This window comes from Fimicolochytrium jonesii, assembly GCF_025526975.1.
Source record: "Fimicolochytrium jonesii strain JEL569 chromosome Unknown EV422scaffold_15, whole genome shotgun sequence".
Taxonomy (NCBI): Eukaryota; Fungi; Chytridiomycota; class Chytridiomycetes; order Spizellomycetales; family Powellomycetaceae; genus Fimicolochytrium; species Fimicolochytrium jonesii.
In genome coordinates, this window is record NW_026515682.1 from 139,431 (window position 1) to 160,087 (window position 20,657).

The following is a 20,657-nucleotide window of genomic DNA, read 5'->3' on the forward strand; positions in this document are numbered from 1 at the left end:
GAACAGCTGGACGAGGCTCTGAAGGCGAGCTCGCCAAACTTAATGTATGCAGCCGTATCACTTGTCTGACACCTTACTCTTAGGCTATGCGCGACTTCTCCAGCGGCGAGCTGGACGGCCTTCTCGGCATCGACTTTGCTGTATGGAATTGGTCAAAGCCACGTAAGTGGAACCTGCAAGTATTGCGAAAGTGGAGATGGGCTTTAAGACTGAAAGTCTCGTTTCAGAGCTTTATGGAATCTGCTTGGGCATGTTTGTTCGAAACGGGCTCATACCTAGCAGTACAGCTTTGGCCCGCTTGCTCGATTTCATCGTAGACATGGCCGCCGGCTACTTCGACAATGCATACCACAGCTTTCTTCACGCCGTCGATGTTACATACATGGTGTACTGGAGTCTGGTTGACCTGGAATTGGCAGAGAAGTTGCAGTTTTCCACTGTTGATTTCGTTGCGATCTTGATTGCTGCCTTAGCGCATGACGTGCTGCATCCTGGTTTCAACAATCTATATCAGGTATACCTGTTTTCGCTTGCGTTTTCATTATTACCGTGATACTGACCGGCACTGACGATCTTATTCGAAACCTGACGCATAAGATCAATGCCAAAACGGACGTGGCCAGTAAATACGACAATAAATCAGTGCTCGAAATGCAATCCTGCGACCATCTAAGTGCGCTGTTGGCGAAGCACTCGTGTTTGTCTGGACTAGAGTATGGCGAAGTGGCGAGCCATCTGGTGGACATTCCAAAGATCATCGAAAACATCGCGATTGAAGCCATCTTGCATACCGATATGTGCCATCACTTTGAGCTTCTTGAGAAGTTGAGCTTCACGGCGGAAGAGGTTATCGGACCGACGGATGATTCCGTCGAATCGGTGGAAGGCAATGAGGAGGGCGGCTCCGATGGCTCCGTAGAGGAAGCCCCTCCCACGAGTGCCTCCAATCCGAGGACGGCAGATGCCAGTGTGCGACATAGTCTCATCGAAGCAACAATCGACGAGAACGACCTGCCTTTACCGCAAGTCGGATCGCAACGTGTATCGTTGAGCCGGAGAATTTCGGAAGCCCGCCTGCGACGCAGTCTTACCCCAGCAATCGATGAAAATCGGCAGCGAGATGATGTGGTACTGGATGATGTGCAGGAAGACCCTCAGGCCATCCTGCTGTCTAAACGTGGCTCCAAAGGTCGGCTGCGGAGAAGTTTCACCAATCCCACGGACGATGGTGATCGCGCGTTGCAAGAGGAGCATATTCTTCAGGCGGTCACAAAGAGACCGTCTCTGACGCGAATGCGGCGAAGCTTTACGGCCGCCATTGACGAGAACAGCGATGGTGAACCCAGCCCAGCCCCATCGTCTTCGCCGTCAAAGCGAGGTTCTGAAATTCGACACAGATTGAGTTACTTCGAGAATACCCTTCGCGAGGCACCTCATGAGACCTCGGAGGAGAAGTTGGGGCAATCAGAGTCGGACGAGGTGCCGGGGGAGTTGCGCATGACGCAGAGCCCTTCATTTGCGAAGTCGGAATCGCGCGAGGGATTGATGTCCGCCGAATCGTTGAATGCTGCAGATGCGAAACCTGACGATTCTGTGCTCGAACCGCCATCGTCGGATGATAGCAATCAGGGAGAGGGTCTTGCCATGGTGGGTGTCATTACACCACAGCACAGACAAATCATGACGAATGCGATATTACATGCCGCAGGTACGCTATGTCTACTCTTGTACTCTCGTTGGTACTGACACATCCGGCTGATGTTCCGTCTCGTGCCATTCTTGGCATAAACATGTGCCCCTCCCACAGATATAAGCAATGCGGCGCGACCATTGGAAATTTGCAAACGCTGGGCCGACATGGTTGCGGAAGAATTCTTTCTCCAAGGCGAACAGGAACGCCGGACCGGCCTTCCAGTAACACCAAGCATGGATCGCGATTCCATCTCTCCAGCTCAGATCGGTTTCGATTTCAACACTTACATTGCTCGCCCTTACTTTGAGGTCCTAGCTGAGATTTTCCCCACGACACGATGTCTGGCGGAAAACCTGATCAGCAACCGGAACACTTGGGAAAACATGGGCGCGAGCGCGAGGCCGCCGGCCTCCGGGGCAGCCGCGAAATCGAACGGCGATAAACCCGCCGATGACTCGACAGCCGAGTCGGATACCAGCAACAGCACCCGCGGGCGGCGGCTGAGCTTGGCAGCCGGGACCATCGAAATTCCGCAGGCCTACGATATATTCGTCATGAACGCTGCGAAACGGTACCGACATCGCTACAAAACCTCCCGCTCCCTCTCGTCCGGGCGGTCGCGCGGCATTAGCCCTTTACTCAACCACAATGGAATATCATCATCCATGTGGGCCTTTCGAGTCAACGACAGCCCTGGAGACTCGAACGTCTCCCTCGATTCGTCAGAAGCGTCCGAGTCGAATGATGACTTGACGGATAACGTGGCGCAGCTGTCCATCCTCGCCACCAAACGCCGCTTCCCAGCGAGGCGGTGCATGTCTATGGACGCGCAGGCCACAGACCCAAATGGGGTTTTGTTCCAACGGTGGAATATCAATTCTTTTGGTGGAGCGCGAGGGCAGTCAGTTCTGCAACGATCACCACCACGAAAGGAATCCACATCGTCGGCGTCGGTGCCAATGATTGACACGGCGTCAATCTCAACTTCGTAACTCCACGCCCAGTGGAGGAGATTTTGAAAATCTCTGTTTTTGGAAATGTTTTGGGATAGCAGAGCTCAACGCTAAACTTCATTGTTGCAGTTTCTGCGTCTGCAGCTACTGTAACTATCTTTTTTGTCAACTATCATGTCAAATGGTGGTCGAGGGGCGCCTCTGACGCCTGACTCTATGAGGTACTTGATCGCATCCTCGCTCGTTCAACGAGCGATGGACAACCCGGGGGGGAAAGTGTGCTTTTGTACATATTAAATCCAAGTATGAATTCTGTCTATTCGCGCTACCGTACTAGATCCCCCGTTCCGTTGGCGGGTCCAGTGTCATCCGTGGATGAGGATCGACTGGCTAGTCGTCTCATTTTCATTTTGGCAACGGCTTTGAGCTGCATACATAAAAAGAGGAAGATGTGAGCTCGCGCGGGATAACCGCTTCAAAGGCAGGAAGCAGTCCCCAATCCTCACCACGGTGAATAATGGTCGAACGCCTTTGACAGCGAGAACGATATCTTCTTCCGTAATATCTGGTACAGGGACACCGATCTCCTGTTTCCCCGGTAAGGGATCCCGTCCGTCTTCCGTCACCCATGGGTGAGACCGCAGCTGTTCGATCGTTATGCGCTTTTCCGGGTCCTTCTCTAATCTACAGAGCAGCGAGGAGAGGGTTAGCGAGAGAGGGTGATGATTGTGCATGGGGCTCCCTGAATGTAACGTACAATCTATGCAGGATATCGGATTCCGCTGGATTCGTTGAGCTTGGGATCTCTGGCTCGTCCTTCATAATCGTTTCGAATAGGTCGACTATAGAGGCTCCGTGAAATGGAAGTTTTCCGAACAGGATGCAATAGAGCGTGACGCCCATTGCCCACACGTCACATGCCCGTGCGGAGTGATTTCCATTGTGGGCTGGAAGAGAATAAGCATGTGAGTGATTGAATATGGAAATCCCAAGAACCGCCGAACGAAAGGTACTAACGAGCGCAAACCTCCGGGGCCGAAAATGCCGGCGACCCTGCGGACGTCTTGACCTTGTCATTTGCAGGGTCAAACATTTCCGATACACCAAAATCCACAATCTTCAACGTTCCGTCCTCTGCCAGGAGCATGTTGTCGGGTTTGATATCCCTGTGTGCTATATCGTGATCGTGCAAGTATTCTATTCCAAGGATCATTTGACGGAACAGTCGCCGCGATTCTGCCTCCGAAAGGGGTTGAACTGCCTTTTCGGTCGAGACGTCAAGGATAGCACCTCGGGAACAAAGTTCGAAGACCATCCACAGAGAGTCCTGTGCGGAGAATGCGGTTCGGACGTCAATTCGGTGGTGGCAGAATCCAGAACGATGCTGCGAGAGACATCGAGATATGCGGGACGCCTACCTGCTCCGGATCGTCTAGCACCTCGAACAAGCTGATAACGTTGGGGTGATCTAGCTTCTTGAAAATAGCGATCTCCCCTCTCACAAGATCGATGGGATTATCACTTCGACTCAGCGCATCCGCCCTTTGCGTTGCTGCCGCACCCCTTCCACGCCCTCGAAACCTCCCACGCGCCCCGAATGCCCCTCCTTCCCTCTGCAGCTTTTGTCGTCGTAACTTTTGTTTCGAGAACTCTTTGATAGCCACTGGTTCAGGGTTCGCCGGGTCGGTGGTGTCGAGACCGTAGTAGACAGTCCCGTACGCTCCGCGGCCGAGGGTCTGCATGAGAACATACTGGTTTAGGGTTCTGCTGCCGTCCTCCGACTCCTTCAGGACGGCGTTGAGGGTTTCCTTAATGCCACCTGTACGTACCGAAGGTCAGTGCGGTGGTTCGTTCAACAGAATTCGGGCGATATGAGAGTACCTTCTATCCCCGAGTTTCTTTTTGACCTGCTCGACGCCGGTCTTGAGGTAGGCGGACTTGGCTTTGGCGAAGAGGGCGCCGACGAGGGCGGGGTGGTATCCACATTCATGTGCGACATCATTTCTCCAACGGCCTGCATTGTTGGATTGAGAATTCAGCGAATCGGGAGGCAGAGGTTGAATTCGAACGACCCGACCGGGAAGAGATAGCCCGGGGGTCGGGTGTCTCTCTACGTGTATATATATGTACGTTTCTGGTTTTCCAGCGGTCGCCGCCAGGTGGGAAAGGTGACAAAACAGGCTTCCGGAAAGCCTGAGGATCGCCTCGAATTCAGGTCCAGCGCGAATATCAGAATCATTTCAACAGCCAGCCGCCCTGACAGCCGCCGTCAAAACGGTCGAGCGGTCAGCGGCCTCCGGCGGGCCGGTCAACTAAATAGCCCCCCGGTGACTTGGCCTTTCCCAGGCCCCGCCTTCAACTATGTACCTCCCTCCTTCCCGCGAGATATATTTTCAACTTTCTCTCAAGACTATCTATCCAATGAGGCTCGGTCCTGACTGCCCCATGGCGGCATCAAGTTATTCTGAAAGATCGGAGGGTCTCCCGGTTGCAGTGGCTTGCCCGCAGCGAACCACGCAAGATGGAAACTTGAAGCATCCGCACGGTGTGTGGTACGCCGCGGCGAGGGGAACGCAGTACTGCATGTCGGGACCGACAAAAAGACGAGGGGGACACGGCCCGGACGTCGTAAGCAAGGAGTCTGGTAAAGGCGCTCCAGCTCTGGTGGAAGGACCATGACCATCTGGCAGGGTGCTCTTGGCATCCAAATCCAATCTTCCCTCACAAAACTGAATAGACATGGGTCCAGTTTCCCCACAAGCGATGAACTCACAAAAAGTCGAAGTGTGCGCGAAATGCACGCATGCACGGTTCGCTCATCATGTTGAACACCACTTTTACGCTTCTGACAGCATGTTACTTTACAGCGTCCGGTGTCGAAATATCAAGTATGGCACGATTTCGACAGCTGCACAGTTCACCCAACCCCTCCCCGCCTTTCAGAATTGCTTTCTCCGACATTGCAATTGCTACCTAAACGCTGCGTTCGAAAACAGATTTGTTCTTCGAAGCCAATAATTGACCAGGTCTTAGTTGGATCCAGCGGCTCCGGGCACTAGAGACTTCTTAGTGTTACCGTACCAAGGAACCTTTCGTGAACCCCTACCAGTAATGGCGTTCGTCCACCGTGATCTCTGACCTAACCGGACCGATAAATCCGAAGTAGTCATCAATAAACCCTAAAGGCAGGACACCTCCACTCATAGAGGATCACCACAATGGATTTTCCGCCGACTCAGGTACGCCTCACCACCTCTTTCCACGTGATCTGGGATCTTCAACCCACTTGACCCTTTCAGACTCCGGGCTCTCAGCTGCAGCTGACGGCAGCCAACTGCGAAGGTGAGGATCTGTCCGAGAGTTCAGCAATCTTCATCAGCGAGAAGTGGTGTCTCACCATTCTTTATTTTTTCTCTTTCTAGAATATGCGGACCAAGTGGCAAATACAGCGTTAGGTGCGTTCTTTTCACGGACGCAAGCCATTTCTGAGGCTGCGATGACATTCACTGAATTGGTGTGGAATTCAGATATCCCGACCCGACTGCGAGCAGCTTGCGATCTTCGGGAGTCAATCGAACTCTTCCAGGACGATGAGAATCCGGAGGTCATGCACAAAGTGATCCCTAAGATCGCACAGGTTCTGAAGGATGAGGCACCCGTATTTATCAGCAACTCACCGGTTCAGGTACCTTTAATCCTCACATTTGCATATTGGGTCATATGCCAACCGTTCTCTCCTAGGAACTACGAACCACCCTCCTTGAAATCATACAAAGACTCCCCCCCACAGAGGCCCTGAAACCCATACTAGCCCATATCATGAACGCGCTGATGCGCCTTTTACGCGATGACAACGAGGACAATGGGGCCCTTGCCTTGAAGATTCTGGTGGATTTGCATAAGAACTTCAAGCCCAACCTGGATGAGTGGGTGCAGGGATTCTTGGAGACTGTGCAGCAGATGTATAAGAACATGGAAGATACCCTCAAAGAGACTTTCGAGGATCCGAAGCCAGCGAAGGTATCAGTTTTTCCCATTTCGTTGGATGGCAGTACATGAAAAGCTTATTCTCCAATGGGTTCTCAGATGGCGGAAACGGTTCCTTTGCCAAAGTCCACGGATCCCCTCGTCACTACGACCGATGTGGGAGAGACACCTCATCAGTTGCGCCATGTTTTGCATAGCTTCAAAGTTTTGGCAGAGTGCCCGATAGTCATAGCACTGCTGTTCCAGCTGTACCGCAAAGTTGTACATGTGAACGTGCCAGCCTTCGTTCCCCTGGTCATCAGCGTAAGTGGTGTACTAGTCTTTCGGGCATTCGTCGGACTTCCTTGTGATACATTGCCCGTGTAGTGCCTATCGCTTGTCCCTAGTCAACAACAGAAACACGTGGCCGAAGCAGATGCCAAGGAGATTGCCTTCGTGGGTCTGAGTCCAGACGTTCCAGATCGGGCAGCTATGTTTGATCTGCTGACACTGCAAGTGAAGGTAAGGCGGTTCACCTCACTTGGCTCCTTCTCATTCTCCTCACCTTTTCACTCCTTAGACGGTGTCATTCATTGCGTACATACTGAGGAGCTTCGTAGCAATCCTGAAGCCGCATCAGCAGGTTATCGCAGATGGGACTGTTTATCTGTTGAGATCCTTTCCTTGCGAAGTGGCAGCAACGAGAAAGGTGCGTCTCGGCGCGTGGCAACCTGGAGATCACCACCTCTGATGTTCTGTTCCTACGACAGGAACTGCTGGTGGCTACACGACATATCTGGTACACGGATTTCCGCCAGGCCTTTGTGCAACATGTGGACATTTTGCTGAACGAGGAGGTTCTCGCCGGTACTGGCGTCACAACTAGAGAAACGTTGCGGTTGGTCTCCGTTGTATGCATGTGGCGATGGAAATGTCCTGTTCGCTAACATGTAGACCCAGGCCAATAGCGCATAGCGTTTTGGTTGATCTGATTCACCATGTCCGGAACAACCTCACAACGGCGCAGCTGTCGAAAGCTATATATATGTACTCCCACAATCTCCACGACTCGTATTTCGCGCCCAACATTCAGACAATGTGCGCCAAGCTGTTGATCAATCTTGTGGATTGCGTGTCAAATATGACGGACAAGACAGAAGGTATGAGGTTTATATGTCCCTTACTGGACTGTTCACAGGCTGCTCATTCAATTGACTTCCTAACAGCTCGCAAACTTCTCTTGAAAATCATGCGCGCCTTTGGGCAGAAGTTTACCGCCTTGAAGTTGGCGTATCCTGTGATTCTGGAGCACCACCAGCGAAGGAAAGCCGAACCCGTCAAAACGGAGGATGGGGTTGTACCAATGGCCAACACGAATGGATATCTTGACCTTGGGCTGTCGCAACCCATTCGAACATACATGAGAGGATTCGAAGGGACTGCAGATGTCGCAAAAGGTAATATGCCTTTCACCTCGGCCTCCAAGCTTTTGGTACTGATCGAACATTGTAGATATTCGGTTCCTCTTCAAGAACCTTGTGCAAGGATTCAAATCCGTCCTGAATGCTCTTCGAGCGTTCAACGGGCCCATTCCGCCCAATTACAACGCGGAAGTGTGGGCAACCTTCGCACACAACTTCGAACGCGAGGATGTTCAACTGTTCGTCAGGATCTTGAAAGATGGGATGATCTGCTACAACTACTGGACACTGGACTACACTCGAGCGGAGGGCCACACCGCCACCGCCAGTGACAGACAACTTCCGCCATACATCGATTCGATAGAGGAGAAGGAGGTCTTTGAAGGGTTCGCGTCAACTTTTGCCCTGATCGAGCCTCCAGTCTTCCAAGAGATTTTCGCATCACAGATGGAGTTCATCGTCGATCAGACACTTCTCAATCCGACAGTGCTGTCACTTTGCCAGTACTTCTTGGCCAGCACCGTTGTCTCCACTCCGTTTGCCGGGCTGGTAGTTCGATTCTTGGTGGACAACCTCGATCGATTAGGGAACAGGGAACAACCTTACGCTTCGGTGATGCTGCGACTCTTCAAGCTTCTTTTCATGTCTGTTACGCTGTTCCCCGACAAGAATGAGGCAGTTCTCCGTCCACAGATCGGGCCGCTGATAGTCAAGGCGATGAAGCTCTCCACGAAAGCAAAGAATTCCCTCAACTACTTCCATTTGCTACGAGCTCTGTTCCGCAGCATCGGTGGCGGTCGTTTCGAGCAATTGTACCAGGAAGTCCTACCTCTTCTGCATGTTCTCCTGGAGGGCTTGAACTCCCTGCTGGCCGCATCGAGTACAAAGTTTCTGAAGGAGCTCTTCGTGGAACTGTGTCTAACAGTACCTGTTCGACTCAGTGTTCTTCTTCCCTTCTTGTCGTATCTCATGAAACCTCTCGTGCTGGCACTGGAGGCAGGAACAGAACTCGTCAGTCAAGGAGTGCGAACTCTCGAACTATGCGTCGACAATCTCACCAAGGAGTTTCTGGATCCCATCATGAGCCCGGTTATTACAGAACTTATGACGGCGCTCTCGCGCCATCTACGCCCGTTACCCTACCACACAGGACATAGTCATGCAGTGGTGCGAATCTTAGGAAAGCTAGGCGGACGGAACCGGCGTAACGTCAAACAGCCGAAAATGGAGGTCGCTTCCACTATGGAAAAGCTGGTGGAGTTACGAGTCTACTTTCATTCGGGAGAATCGAGGGTCATCTCTCTAGATGCTGTGCTTGAGCTCTCTGGTGCAATCTTGGACGAAAGGAAGAGCACTCCTCACTTTAGGCGACATGCGTTAGAATTCGTGAAGTCGTGTTTGCCTTTGCTTTTTGATCAGGAAGGCGCGGTTGAAGACTTTCCGGAAAGGCTAGCGGTACATGTTGCACGACTGAGCAAACAGCAGGCGATGAAATCTGCGCCATCTGATGACAAACAGCCGAGTGACAACTCTTCGGCGAATCAATCCGAAGAAAGCCGACCCTTCATGGATCCCCCCCTGATTTCGGCGGACAGGAAAGATGCTTATGACAAGACCTTGACCCGCGTCATAACAGCCTTGTTTGCTGCCAGCATCGACTCGGAACTACACGACGAAGCCTGGGGCTTAGTGGAAGACATTGTTCGTCATTTTGCGATTCTGAGCGTCGTTGAAATGTTTGAGGCGAGAGGGAAACCGAAGCTGGATACGCACAGGTCTCCCATTACCGCGGCCAACATGAAGATCTCGCGTGTCAGCGGGTTCATCGAAGCTGTTATCGACACTATGGCATCAGAGAAGACAGAACGACAAGATGCAGCGCGGAAGGCGATTCTCTTATTCTGCGAAGTGTGTGTCGAGATTCTGGGACCTGAACCAGGTCTCCTGGAAGAACTTCCTGCTCTGCATCGCCTTGCATCCCGATTTTGCTCGTCGTGCTATCAGCAACAATGGGTCCGAAAGATTGGTGGATGTGTCGGGATATCTATCTTTATAACGGATGTCAAGGTCGGCTTGCAATGGATGCTTGGTCATCAATTGGAGTTCGTTAAAGCCCTCATTTACGTCTTGAAAGATCGATCACCGGATATGGCCATGGGGAACGCCGAGGAGGCCACGCGGACCCTAGCGCGGATTTTGGAAGTGTGCAATCGGGTGGACGAAAACGTCCCTCTCACTCAGGAGCGCAAGCTCAAGTTCCATAGCTTGATTTCACTTCTCATCTCGGAGTTGTCGGACTCGAGTAGCGCTGTGCGCGATGCCATTCAGTCTTCCCTTCAGACACTCGCAACGATACTGGGTAGAGAGGTGACGGACCTGCTCGGACCGGTCAAGCACACGTTACTGCAACGGATCTTTGCGAAGCCTTTGCGCGCGCTTCCATTTGCAATGCAGATCGGGCACATTGACGCCATCACTTACTGCCTGACATTGAGACCGCCGTTGCTTTTGTTCGGCGACGAGCTGATGCGTTTGATTTCGGAAGCATTAGCCTTGGCTGACGCGGAGGATCAAGCCTTGGTCAGCAAGACCACGCAAACGAAGACTCTCAACCCTCTGACCAACCTGCGCGTTGTCTGCATCAACCTACTCTCTGCCGCAATGGAGTGCCCAGACTTTCAAACGCCGCGACAAGCGCAGATTCGAGCACGCATCGTCTCCGTTTTCTTCAAATCACTTTATTCCACGTCCTCGGAGGTTGTGGAGACTGCGAACAAAGGTAGGCACTTTCTTGACGGCCGTCGCCATGCTCTACCCTATGCTAATGTCTCGTACCTGGTGTGTAGGCTTGCAGCAAATTTTGCGAACGCAAGGGAAATTGCCTAAGGATCAATTGCAGTCCGGTTTACGTCCGATACTTGTGAACCTTTCAGACCCGAAGCGGCTGTCGGTATCGGGACTGGAAGGACTGGCACGCTTACTACAGCTGTTGACGAACTACTTCAAGGTGGAGATAGGGAAGAAGCTCCTTGATCACCTTATCTTCTGGGGGAACGCCACCATGCTTGCAGAAGCTTCGGGCAAACCGAATGGGGACGTCGAAGAGGTGAAAATCATGGCTGCCATCCTGGAGATATTTTCTTTGCTTCCTCCGACGGCAAACATTTACATGGCGGACATGGTGAAAGAAATCATTCAGTTGGAATCTTTCCTTCGCCGCTCAGCCACGAGTCCCTTCAGACTACCCCTGATCAAATTCTTGAACCGGTATCCAACTGAAGCCGCCACCTTATTCATGGAAAAAATCAAGGACACAGCGTACAGCGAGCTGTTAGCCGATCTTTTGCGAATGACCGAAGCCGACGAGTTTCGCTCGGCTATCGAAGCTGACGCGACGGGGTTGATTGAACGGACAATCGGTGTTGTGGGCGAGGGCGCGGAACCAGAGAGCCTGCGCTTCAAAGGCGTGATCATCGTTCACGAATTGGTGATGGCCCATCCGCAGTGGATTGTTGAACATCGACACGTCTTAGATGCGGTGTGCCATATTTGGCGTAAGCATTCTGATGGACCGGTGAAATGGAATGATTCTCGGCAGTCTCCTGAGCTCTTGACGGAGCTAATTGTCGAAATCTTCTTCCAATTCTTGAAGACTGATGCGGACGACGTTGACGTCCTCATGGATCTCCTACGAGTCTTTGAGCACGATCTCATGAACGATCCCGGCAGCGTAAAAGAATTTGTATTCCGGGAAATAATCTCAAACCGGAGCACAGCCTATAAATGTCGGGTCATCAAGCGTTTCTTGGAAGCATACGATGAAGAAGGCCGTTCGCAGGGGAGCAAGACGACCATCCTGCGGTTTCTGGTCAATCCCATGCTCCGTGTTACCTTTGAGCGGAAGGAAGCGGAGGGCCTGATCGACCCCGACATCATCACCGCCACACAGCAGAAGGTGTGGCTACCACTCTCCTCGGAATCTGGCGCATCCCAAGCAATATCCGATTTCCTCAAAGTCGAACTGTTGCAGTACACATGTCTGTTGGTACAATACGCCCCGGATATCATCAGTGAAACCCGGAACGATGTTATCAAATTCGCTTGGAACCATATCAAGGTGGAGGATGTCGTTTGCAAACAAGCCGCATATGTGTTACTGGCTCGATTCATTGAAGTATATGAAACCCCGCCTAAGATTGTCATCCAAATCTACGTTGCGTTATTGAGGGCTCACCAATCAGAGACCCCGCAAGGCCGCATACTGGTTCGACAGGCCCTAGATATACTCGTTCCGGTCTTACCAAAGCGCGCTGGCGCAGTCCCTGGAACCCCGGATGGACAGTCGGCACTACCTCTGTATATCCGCTGGACTCGCAAGATCATTGTGGAGGATGTTCACAACTTCGCGCAGCTGGTCGCGCTATACCAGATTGTGGCCCGATATCCCGATCTCTTTTACGATTACAGATTGCTGTTCGTCCGTCAAATGATCAAAGCCTTGTCAAGGCTGGCCTTTTCTTCGCACGCGAACCCCGAATCGCGGATTTTGACGATCGATTTATGCGACTTGCTGGTCAACTGGGATCTACCGGTGGCGGAGAATAAGGAGACGCCCGACAGAGATGAGCACAGAATGGACATATCCGAAGGTAAGCTCGAACAGACAGACATTCGCATGACGTGACCGAGTGAACTCAACTAAAGATTCTTTTGCCAGACGCAGGTCTACCCCGGAAGCGAACACCTGAAACCGAATTGGAATCTCCAAGCAAGAAGAAAATCCTTCTATCCGATGACGCCATGGTCATCGACACCGTGGTTGAGAGCCCCCTTGACGTTTCCCCTCCAGCTTCGGCCTTATCCACAAGTGTCATGTCAGTGGAGGACCATGAGCTTGTGATCACTACCCTGACACGGATCGCTTGTAACCTGACCGAGGCTGTGTCCCGGAAAGCCACGACGCATCGTGTTGTCAACTTGATCAAGAAATGCCTGCATTCATGGTCTGACGTCAAACTGGAGCTGGCGAGCTTTGAGAAGGCGATGCTGTTGGAGGTCTCTGACCTCCACATGGTGCAAGTCCTAAATTCGATCGAGATTTTGGCCGCTTTTATCGAAATTCGGCCAATTCAGTGGGTGCTCACCAACATCGCGGCGATACAAAGGCTCATGGAAAAGTGGATCAAAGCGGACAACGTACGAGTGGCCAGGGCTCTCGCTCCGCTGATTTCTAAGATCTATGATGCCAGCGATGAGACCCGAGCAGAGGATGCGACGGACACAGGAAACAGCTTCGTTCGCTTCATCGAATCCAAGATCAATTCCACCCTGAAGGAAATCACCGCGGGCGCATCTGCCGCAGGCTCATCAGGGAACGCCAGCTCATCAGCTCAAATATACTGCCTTCTGTCCCTGATGCAAAGCATTCCGTTCAAATCCGAGCACCATTACTTGGGAGATCTGATGAAGCTCCTTTCGAAACTTGTGAAGGATCATCAGGAACACGCTCCGACCGGTGGTCCTGTGTCTTTGGACTCACCATCACGGCTTCTGGTGCTCCTACTTCATTTGCTGAAACCTCGGGTATCCCAAATGGGCGACCATCGCAAGAGTTTCTTGCAGGCCCTGGTGCAACTGACGGACTTCTCTTCAGACATGGAACTTTTGCGAACCATTTTGACAATGGTCCGTTATTGGGTGCTCGTCGGGACGGAGTCTTTTCCCACGGCGAGGGAGAAAGCGAACTTGATGGATCGTCTTATGAAGGCGACGGAAAGGGACCCCAGGCTTTCTGAAGAATATCTGGATGTCGTTGCGACGATTTACAGCACTCCGAGCTTTACTCAGTCAGAATTGACTGTGCGTCTGGAGAATGCTTTTTTGAACGGAACAAAACATGCGAACCCAGCCGTTAGGAAAAAGTTTCGAGAGATCTTCGACAACAGCATTGGTCGATCCGTTTCGCTTAGAATCAACTACATCATCTCTGTGCAAAACTGGGACCATCTAGCCGCTTATTTCTGGCCACGACAGGCTTTGGACTTACTCCTTGGTTGCGCTCTGACAGATGGAAGCATTTTCAGTAGTGCGCCACAGGACAGACCCCTAGACATACTTAAGCTTCAAGCACTTGAGCCGGGAAGCGACGGACAAGAAACTGCTGGAACCGGAGAGGCGGATGCATGCAAAAGCCGAGTAAACGGAGCCCTGAAGCGTCATCGGCAGTTCTTGGAGACATTGCGGTCACTAAAGGTGTCTGGATTGATCGAACCCACGCGCAATCTCCTCTTCTGGGACAATGAGTTCGCGCACACAATGTGGGTCGAGCTGTTTCCCGCATTTTGGGGTATCATTTCATCTCGAGAGCGACATGACTTGCGGAAGTCATTGATCCCGCTCTTGGCCAAAGATTATCACGTGAAACAAATCGATACCAACCCGAACGTCGTCCGGACTTTGCTAGACGGCATCAACCGCTGCGATCCATCGATTCAACCAAAATTACCACCGCAACTGGTTCGCTACCTCGGGAAGACGCACAACGCCTGGTATACGACAATCGAGCTCCTGCAACAAACCGTCGTCGAGACGCGCTTCGCGGGGGCAGTTGCTGCCAAAGAGGATGAGAAAATACGAGAAACGACAATGGATGCTCTTTGCGAGTTGTTCGGTACTCTTTCTGAAGATGATTACCTCTACGGAATATGGCGCAGAAGATCAGTTTTTGCCGAAACTAATGCGGGGGTGTCTTTCGAATCCTGCGGGCTATGGAGTCAAGCCCAGAGATTGTACGAAACGGCGCAAGCGAAAGCTCGTAGTGGCGTTATGCCATACTTGGAGTCTGAATACCGTCTATGGGAGGAGCACTGGGTCCTCTGCGCTGAGAAATTACAACAATGGGATCTCTTGACTGACTTGTCAAAGCAGGAATCAAATTCGGAGCTATTCTTGGAGTGCTCATGGAGATTATCAGATTGGAACAGTGATCGTGATCTGTTACAGTCAACCACGGAAACTTTGTCCGATTCGAACCCTATGCGGAAGGTATATCAGGCTTACATGATACTGCTACGTCAGAATGAACGAGCCGCCACGCATTCGCACGAACTTCCTGCAATACGAAAAGAATTCGCGAGAGTTTGTGACGAGGGAATACAAAGTACCATCAAGCGCTACTTCGCTTTGCCGTCTCAAGCTACCAGCGCACATATTCCATTGTTGCACCTCTTCCAGCAATTTGTGGAACTGAGCGACGCTTCAGCCATAGCAGACGTCTTGAGCTCAGCAACGGCTGCAAACATCGTCGACAAAACGAACGAAATGAAGCCGTCATTATCAACATGGAAGGATCGCCTGCCAAATCGTTGGGATGATATCACGTTGTGGAGCCACTTCGTCGCTTGGAGGCAGCACGTGTTCCAGATGATCAACAAAGCGTACCTGCCTTTGATTCCACACCTCAATACTCAGCAAGGGATGGGCAATCCGAGAGATAACCCTAGCTCTCAAGCATTCAAAGGGTTCCATGAAACAGCCTGGATCATCAACCGGTTTGCCAACGTTGCGCGAAAACAGCAACTCATTGACGTTTGCAATGATTCACTGAGCAAAATATATACGCTTCCCAACATTGAAATTCACGAAGCGTTCTTCAAGCTGCGGGAGCAAGCAAAGAGCTATTTCGTCAACGCAACAGACTACGCCACTGGCCTGGATGTCATCAACAATACGAATCTGTTGTACTTCAATCCATCCCAAAAGGCCGAGTTCTTCGCTCTTAAAGGAGTTTTCTTCGCAAAACTCAATCTCCACGAGGATGCTGAGAGTGCGTTTTCCTCAGCTGTGCAAATGGAGGTTAATTTACCAAAGGCATGGGCTGCGTATGCTCAGTATCATGATCGTGTCTTCAAAGAGCGCCCGGAGGAAATCAAGTACGGCATAGGAGCTATGAACTGTTATCTCCACGCGGCAGGTGTCTATCAGAATGGTCGGGCTCGAAAATGTCTGGCTCGTATTTTATGGTTGTTCACGTTGGACGACAATGAGGGCAGGATTGCCAAAACATTCGATGATTACAAAGGGGAGACTCCGGTATGGTACTGGACGACGTTCATTCCACAACTGCTGGCAGCTCTGTCGAGCAGGGAGGCGCCTCAAGCAAAGGAGATTTTGAAGAAAATTGCCAAGCAGTTCCCGCAGGTGAGTCGACACACAGGATGAGCCGTATCCCATAAATCCTCATTTCATATCTGCATCCAGGCCCTCTATTTCCAACTGCGCACGACGAGGGAGGAGACATTGGCCTTGAAAAAGTCGCAAGCTGCTGAATCTCAGCGAATGCGACCACCAGAGCAGTCATCGCAGATACCCACCATACCCGAGAACAGTGTTCCGGGCCAAGCGGACGGCCCCACTCCGACGAACGCAGCGAATCCCATTCACGTACCGGCCGCCCCGCGCAAGTTTCAGGCATGGGAGCATGTGGAGGAAGTAAACGCTGTAGTCAAGACTGCGTTCCCATTACTCGCTTTGTCGATGGAAACCATGCTCGACCAGATCATGCAGCGTCTGAAGCCAACTACGGATGAGGACATATATAGGCTAATAGTTGCTCTATTGCATGACGGGCTAGCGATGTACATCCAACAAATGACTCGCGATGCAGGAGACCAGGGCAGTGGTCTATCAACGGCAACGGAGCTGAATCTTCTTCGATTTTCGGAGAGCATGCAGCCCAATCACATGAAGTACAAGGCTGCCTTTGAACAAGACTTCATCAAAAGCAAACCCAACCTCGCGCAACTCGTGGACCGATTTCGAGAATGGCGCGACAATCTGGAGGTATTACTAGATTCCAGGCCGAAGAAGCAACACTTGGAGCACTTCAGCCACTGGCTTGTGGAGTTCGAGTACCAAAAATTCGAAGATATCGACGTTCCCGGGCAGTATTTCCTCATACGCGACAACAACAAGGACTTTGTGCGCATAGATCGTTTTGAGCCGGAGGTGGATTTGATTCGAAGCACCGCTGCTTGTCACCGTCGGTTCACCATCCGGGGCCACGATGGGACATTCCATCCTTTTAGCGTCCAGCATCCGGCCGCGAAGCACTGCAGGAGAGAGGAGAGGATAATGCAACTGTTCCGTATCTTGAACGATCTGCTAGAGCGGCGGGTCGAGACCCGAAGAAGAAACCTGTCATTCCACCTCCCGCTGATCGTACCTTTAGCACCTACTGTTCGACTCGTGGAGGATGATCCTAGTTACGTTACTCTGCAAGAGGTTTGGGAGCACCACTGTGGTGAAAGGAAATTGCACAAAGACATTCACTCAAAGCATTATATGGACCGCATGCGAGAAGTGTATGCCTCAAACAATTTCGACAAGCAAGGGGTAAGGCGTACCTGGTGTTCACTTTTGTCACTGCTTTGTCCTTAACTTTGTTACGCAGAAACTGGACAGGGTGCAGCTCCTCAATTTCAAAGCCGAAATCTGGGAGGACATTGCGAACAGATTTATGCCGGAGACCATCTTGACAAAGGTAACGCATGATTTCTTAGGATGGCCTAATTTGTTGGCCCCGGTCTTATCGTCACCGTCTTCAGTTTATGACAAGAGCCCTGAAGTCATACGGCGACTTGTGGGCTATGCGGAAACAGTTCACTCGATCTCTAGCAGCCAACACCTTCATTACGCAAATCACCAGCATCGGTCCACGACAACCGCACAAAATCAGCATATCGCGGCAAACCGGAAACGTATGGTTTCATGAACTTATACCAGGTATTCTGATCGTTATCCGCGATGAGAAAGGCTTCTCATCATATGCTGACAAATGCATACATTGTCTCTCCATTAGGAATCTCCCATACCACATTCTTGTTCACGAACTCCGAGCCGGTTCCCTTCCGCTTTACGCCGAATATTCAGCACTTCGTAACCCCGATAGGTGTCGACGGGGTTTTTGCTCCTTCCATACAAGCCATTGGAAGAGCGCTAACAGAGCCTTCGGTGAGTCTAAAATGATTACTGGCGATCTTGCCACGACCGGCTTGCTCACTACATCGTTCTTCCTCAGTACGAGTTTGAGGATTATCTGAGCATATTTGTTCGAGATGAGCTCATCACCCACCAGCAACTGTTCAAAAAGGCCCCTTTGCAAGAACAGCAGCTGAAGGAATTCACCCTCCAAAATTGTGATTTAATGCTGAAGCGGGCCATAGGGACCTCATGCAGAGAAGAGCGCGAGAAGGTATTTAGATCATCACATTGGCTTTTCCGCTGTAGAGCGACTACTGATCATAGGACAACGTGCTTTTCCACTTTTTTTTCCATAGGGAATCGACGGTGCCGAACCAGCAAACCAAACTATTCTTGACCTCATCTCGAATGTGGTCAATCCTCACAAGCTCTGCCAAATGGATGTCGCTTTCGTGGCCAGGCTGTAGAAAACCCCTATACGCCATGGAAGATTCGCATATGGCCGACCTCAGTTGAAATCTGTTCTATATATATCTTTTTTGCGCTGATGGTATACTTTTTTTTGGCTAAATACAATGCAAGCTACATACATATGCTACTCATGCTCGGATCGAATATGAAATCATTGGTGGGGTCGCGAATCGTGGCCTAATTGAAGTCCTCCGCAGCTCAACTGATCCATATGGCCGGAACTGCTCACGGCGCCAGAGACGGGAATCTGGTCAATGTAACCCCTAACCCTGTCATTTTAATGTCCACCATTGGTTTTCCCAATCTTTGCTCTTGCTCCTGCTGCCTGAAAGTCTTAAGCTAACAGTACGTACTTCTGAAGCCGCTCCGGGATGTGGTGGAACAACTTCTTCCCTTCCAGCCATGATTTGCTGAATAAGCGTGATTGATACCTATACGCTCCATCGCAGATGACAGTCGCGATTTTCTTTCCCGGCCCCATTTTTTTTGCCATCTCCACTGCAGCAACAACATTGAGTGCCGAACTAGCCCCAACAAAAATGCCCTCCTCATCCAACAGCCTGTACACCATCGCGATGGTCTGCGAATCAGGAATATGCAAGGCATCATCGAGTAAATCCCAGTCGGGGGCGAGGTTGTCTGTCAGTCTTCCCTGACCGATCCCTTCCGTAATGGACGATTCTCCGGTGCGCACGAGCTCGCCCTGCTTTTTGTATGCATACAAAACCGAGCCGGGGGGATCCGCTATAAAGCATTTGATGCGTCCATTCGATTTCTCTTTGAGGAAACGTGTAATGCCGGCTAGAGTGCCACCTGTGCCTGTCGAGCAGGTGAAGCCATCAAGTTGGCCACCATTCGTTTGACGCCAGATCTCCGGACCAGTGGTCTCGATGTGAGCTTGACGGTTCGCAATCTATGCGTTTTGTTAGAATCCCAGCAACATGAGTTATAAAGGCCCTTTATGACATTGCTCTTCGCAGAATGGACGTTGAAAATCATACGTTGTCAAATTGGTTCGTCCAAACGGCGTTCGATACGCTTTCAGCATAATCCCGTGCCTGATGATTGTAATTCGAGGGGTCCGTGAAGGGCACTGCTGGCACTGGTCGAACGTCGGCTCCCAGCATGCGCAGCAAGTCAATCTTTTCCTGACTCTGCGTATTCGGCATGTATCTGCAAGGAAGCGGTTGACATTAGCGTCGCTGCAAGGGGCGAGAACGCACCTTTCCGCCAAGAGCTTACATGACCAGGTTGTAACCTAAGGAACGGCAAATGTGCGCCAATCCTATCCCTGTGTTTCCTGCCGTCCCTTCGACAACCGTCCCACCCGGTTTCAAGAGCCCAAGTTCCTCAGCGTTTCTTACAACATATAGGGCGGCGCGATCTTTGACAGAACCTAAGTGACGGGAGTTAAAACCAGTACGTGTGTGGGAGGATGCACACGGAGCTGGCTATACCTCCAGGGTTCATCCACTCTGCCTTCCCGTAGATGTCGCATCCCGTCTCCTGGCTGACTCTGTTCAATCGTATCAGCGGGGTGTTACCGACAGCCCCAACCAGCGTGTCCACAACCGTGGCATCCGTGCCAATTTTCGAATAGCTTCGGAAGGGCGTGCGAGGTAACAGAACCGGGGAGCGGCTGGACTGCAACAGTCTAGCGCTCTGCCGTATCAGTATCGTAGTTGCAGTAGTGGAGGTGCGCATTGCTAGTTCTCGAGGGAAGAAATCGTGTGAGTGGAGGGTTCGTGTGGTGTCAGTTCCCGAAACCTTTTCTGCGTAAGGTGCGCGCTCACACGGGGGTGCCGAGGAGCGGAGAGGGGTTGACGCACAGACCGACGTCCCTCTCGCATACAGTATGGGCTTTGGGCGTGGGCGTTGGGAAGAAGGGTTGCGCGTTCGGGAGAGTGTGCAGTTCGCAGGCGGCGCCGCGTGTGTGAGGCCGCGAGATCGCATGCGGGCGTGGTCTTCAGTTGCGACGCGCGCTTGTCATCGACCACCCGCCCTTCCTCCGACAACCACTGCAAACAGATCACGACTACTTCCGAATCCAGACGGGTGTTCACATGTCCATGAATTGACTTTCCAGAGAAGCTCTCTCCCTCTACTGTAGTGTTGCTGCTAGCTAAGTTTTTTGTTGTTACTTCGCATATATACTCGCTTCTATGTCTATGT

At 51.5% G+C, this 20,657-nt stretch overlaps 4 protein-coding genes across 4 annotated transcripts; 2 read left to right on the plus strand and 2 right to left on the minus strand.

Moving 5' to 3' along the window:
* Positions 1–86: 86 nt before the first annotated feature.
* On the plus strand, positions 87–2,079 carry EV422DRAFT_487941 (uncharacterized protein; the record flags this gene model as incomplete). The annotated part of the gene is made up of 5 exons (XM_053067407.1): positions 87–162; positions 228–514; positions 598–879; positions 1,441–1,708; positions 1,808–2,079. Coding segments are annotated over 5 exons (1,185 nt in total), but the record flags the coding sequence as incomplete, so codon positions are not given.
* An 892-nt stretch (positions 2,080–2,971) lies between these two features.
* EV422DRAFT_507050 (kinase-like domain-containing protein) lies at positions 2,972–4,666 on the minus strand (the record flags this gene model as incomplete). The annotated part of the gene is made up of 6 exons (XM_053068621.1): positions 2,972–3,073; positions 3,153–3,330; positions 3,404–3,593; positions 3,664–4,030; positions 4,065–4,465; positions 4,528–4,666. The coding sequence occupies 6 exons, from the start codon at positions 4,664–4,666 to the stop codon at positions 2,972–2,974; spliced, it is 1,377 nt and encodes a 458-aa protein (XP_052924674.1).
* A 952-nt stretch (positions 4,667–5,618) lies between these two features.
* On the plus strand, positions 5,619–18,534 carry EV422DRAFT_620718 (uncharacterized protein). Its single transcript, XM_053074110.1, has 20 exons — positions 5,619–5,885; positions 5,946–5,988; positions 6,069–6,101; positions 6,174–6,331; positions 6,388–6,666; positions 6,733–6,936; positions 7,000–7,134; positions 7,193–7,321; positions 7,383–7,510; positions 7,573–7,772; positions 7,839–8,069; positions 8,125–10,812; positions 10,880–12,682; positions 12,751–16,232; positions 16,293–17,426; positions 17,485–17,574; positions 17,639–17,816; positions 17,893–18,044; positions 18,112–18,285; positions 18,371–18,534. The coding sequence occupies exons 1-20, from the start codon at positions 5,865–5,867 to the stop codon at positions 18,479–18,481; spliced, it is 11,373 nt and encodes a 3,790-aa protein (XP_052924675.1). The 5' UTR covers positions 5,619–5,864; the 3' UTR covers positions 18,482–18,534.
* EV422DRAFT_532567 (putative cysteine synthase) lies at positions 18,535–20,438 on the minus strand (the record flags this gene model as incomplete). The annotated part of the gene is made up of 5 exons (XM_053070543.1): positions 18,535–19,398; positions 19,487–19,658; positions 19,728–19,881; positions 19,943–20,191; positions 20,279–20,438. 5 exons carry the CDS (start codon positions 20,436–20,438, stop codon positions 18,820–18,822), a joined length of 1,314 nt encoding a protein of 437 aa, XP_052924676.1. The 3' UTR covers positions 18,535–18,819.
* Positions 20,439–20,657: the final 219 nt, after the last annotated feature.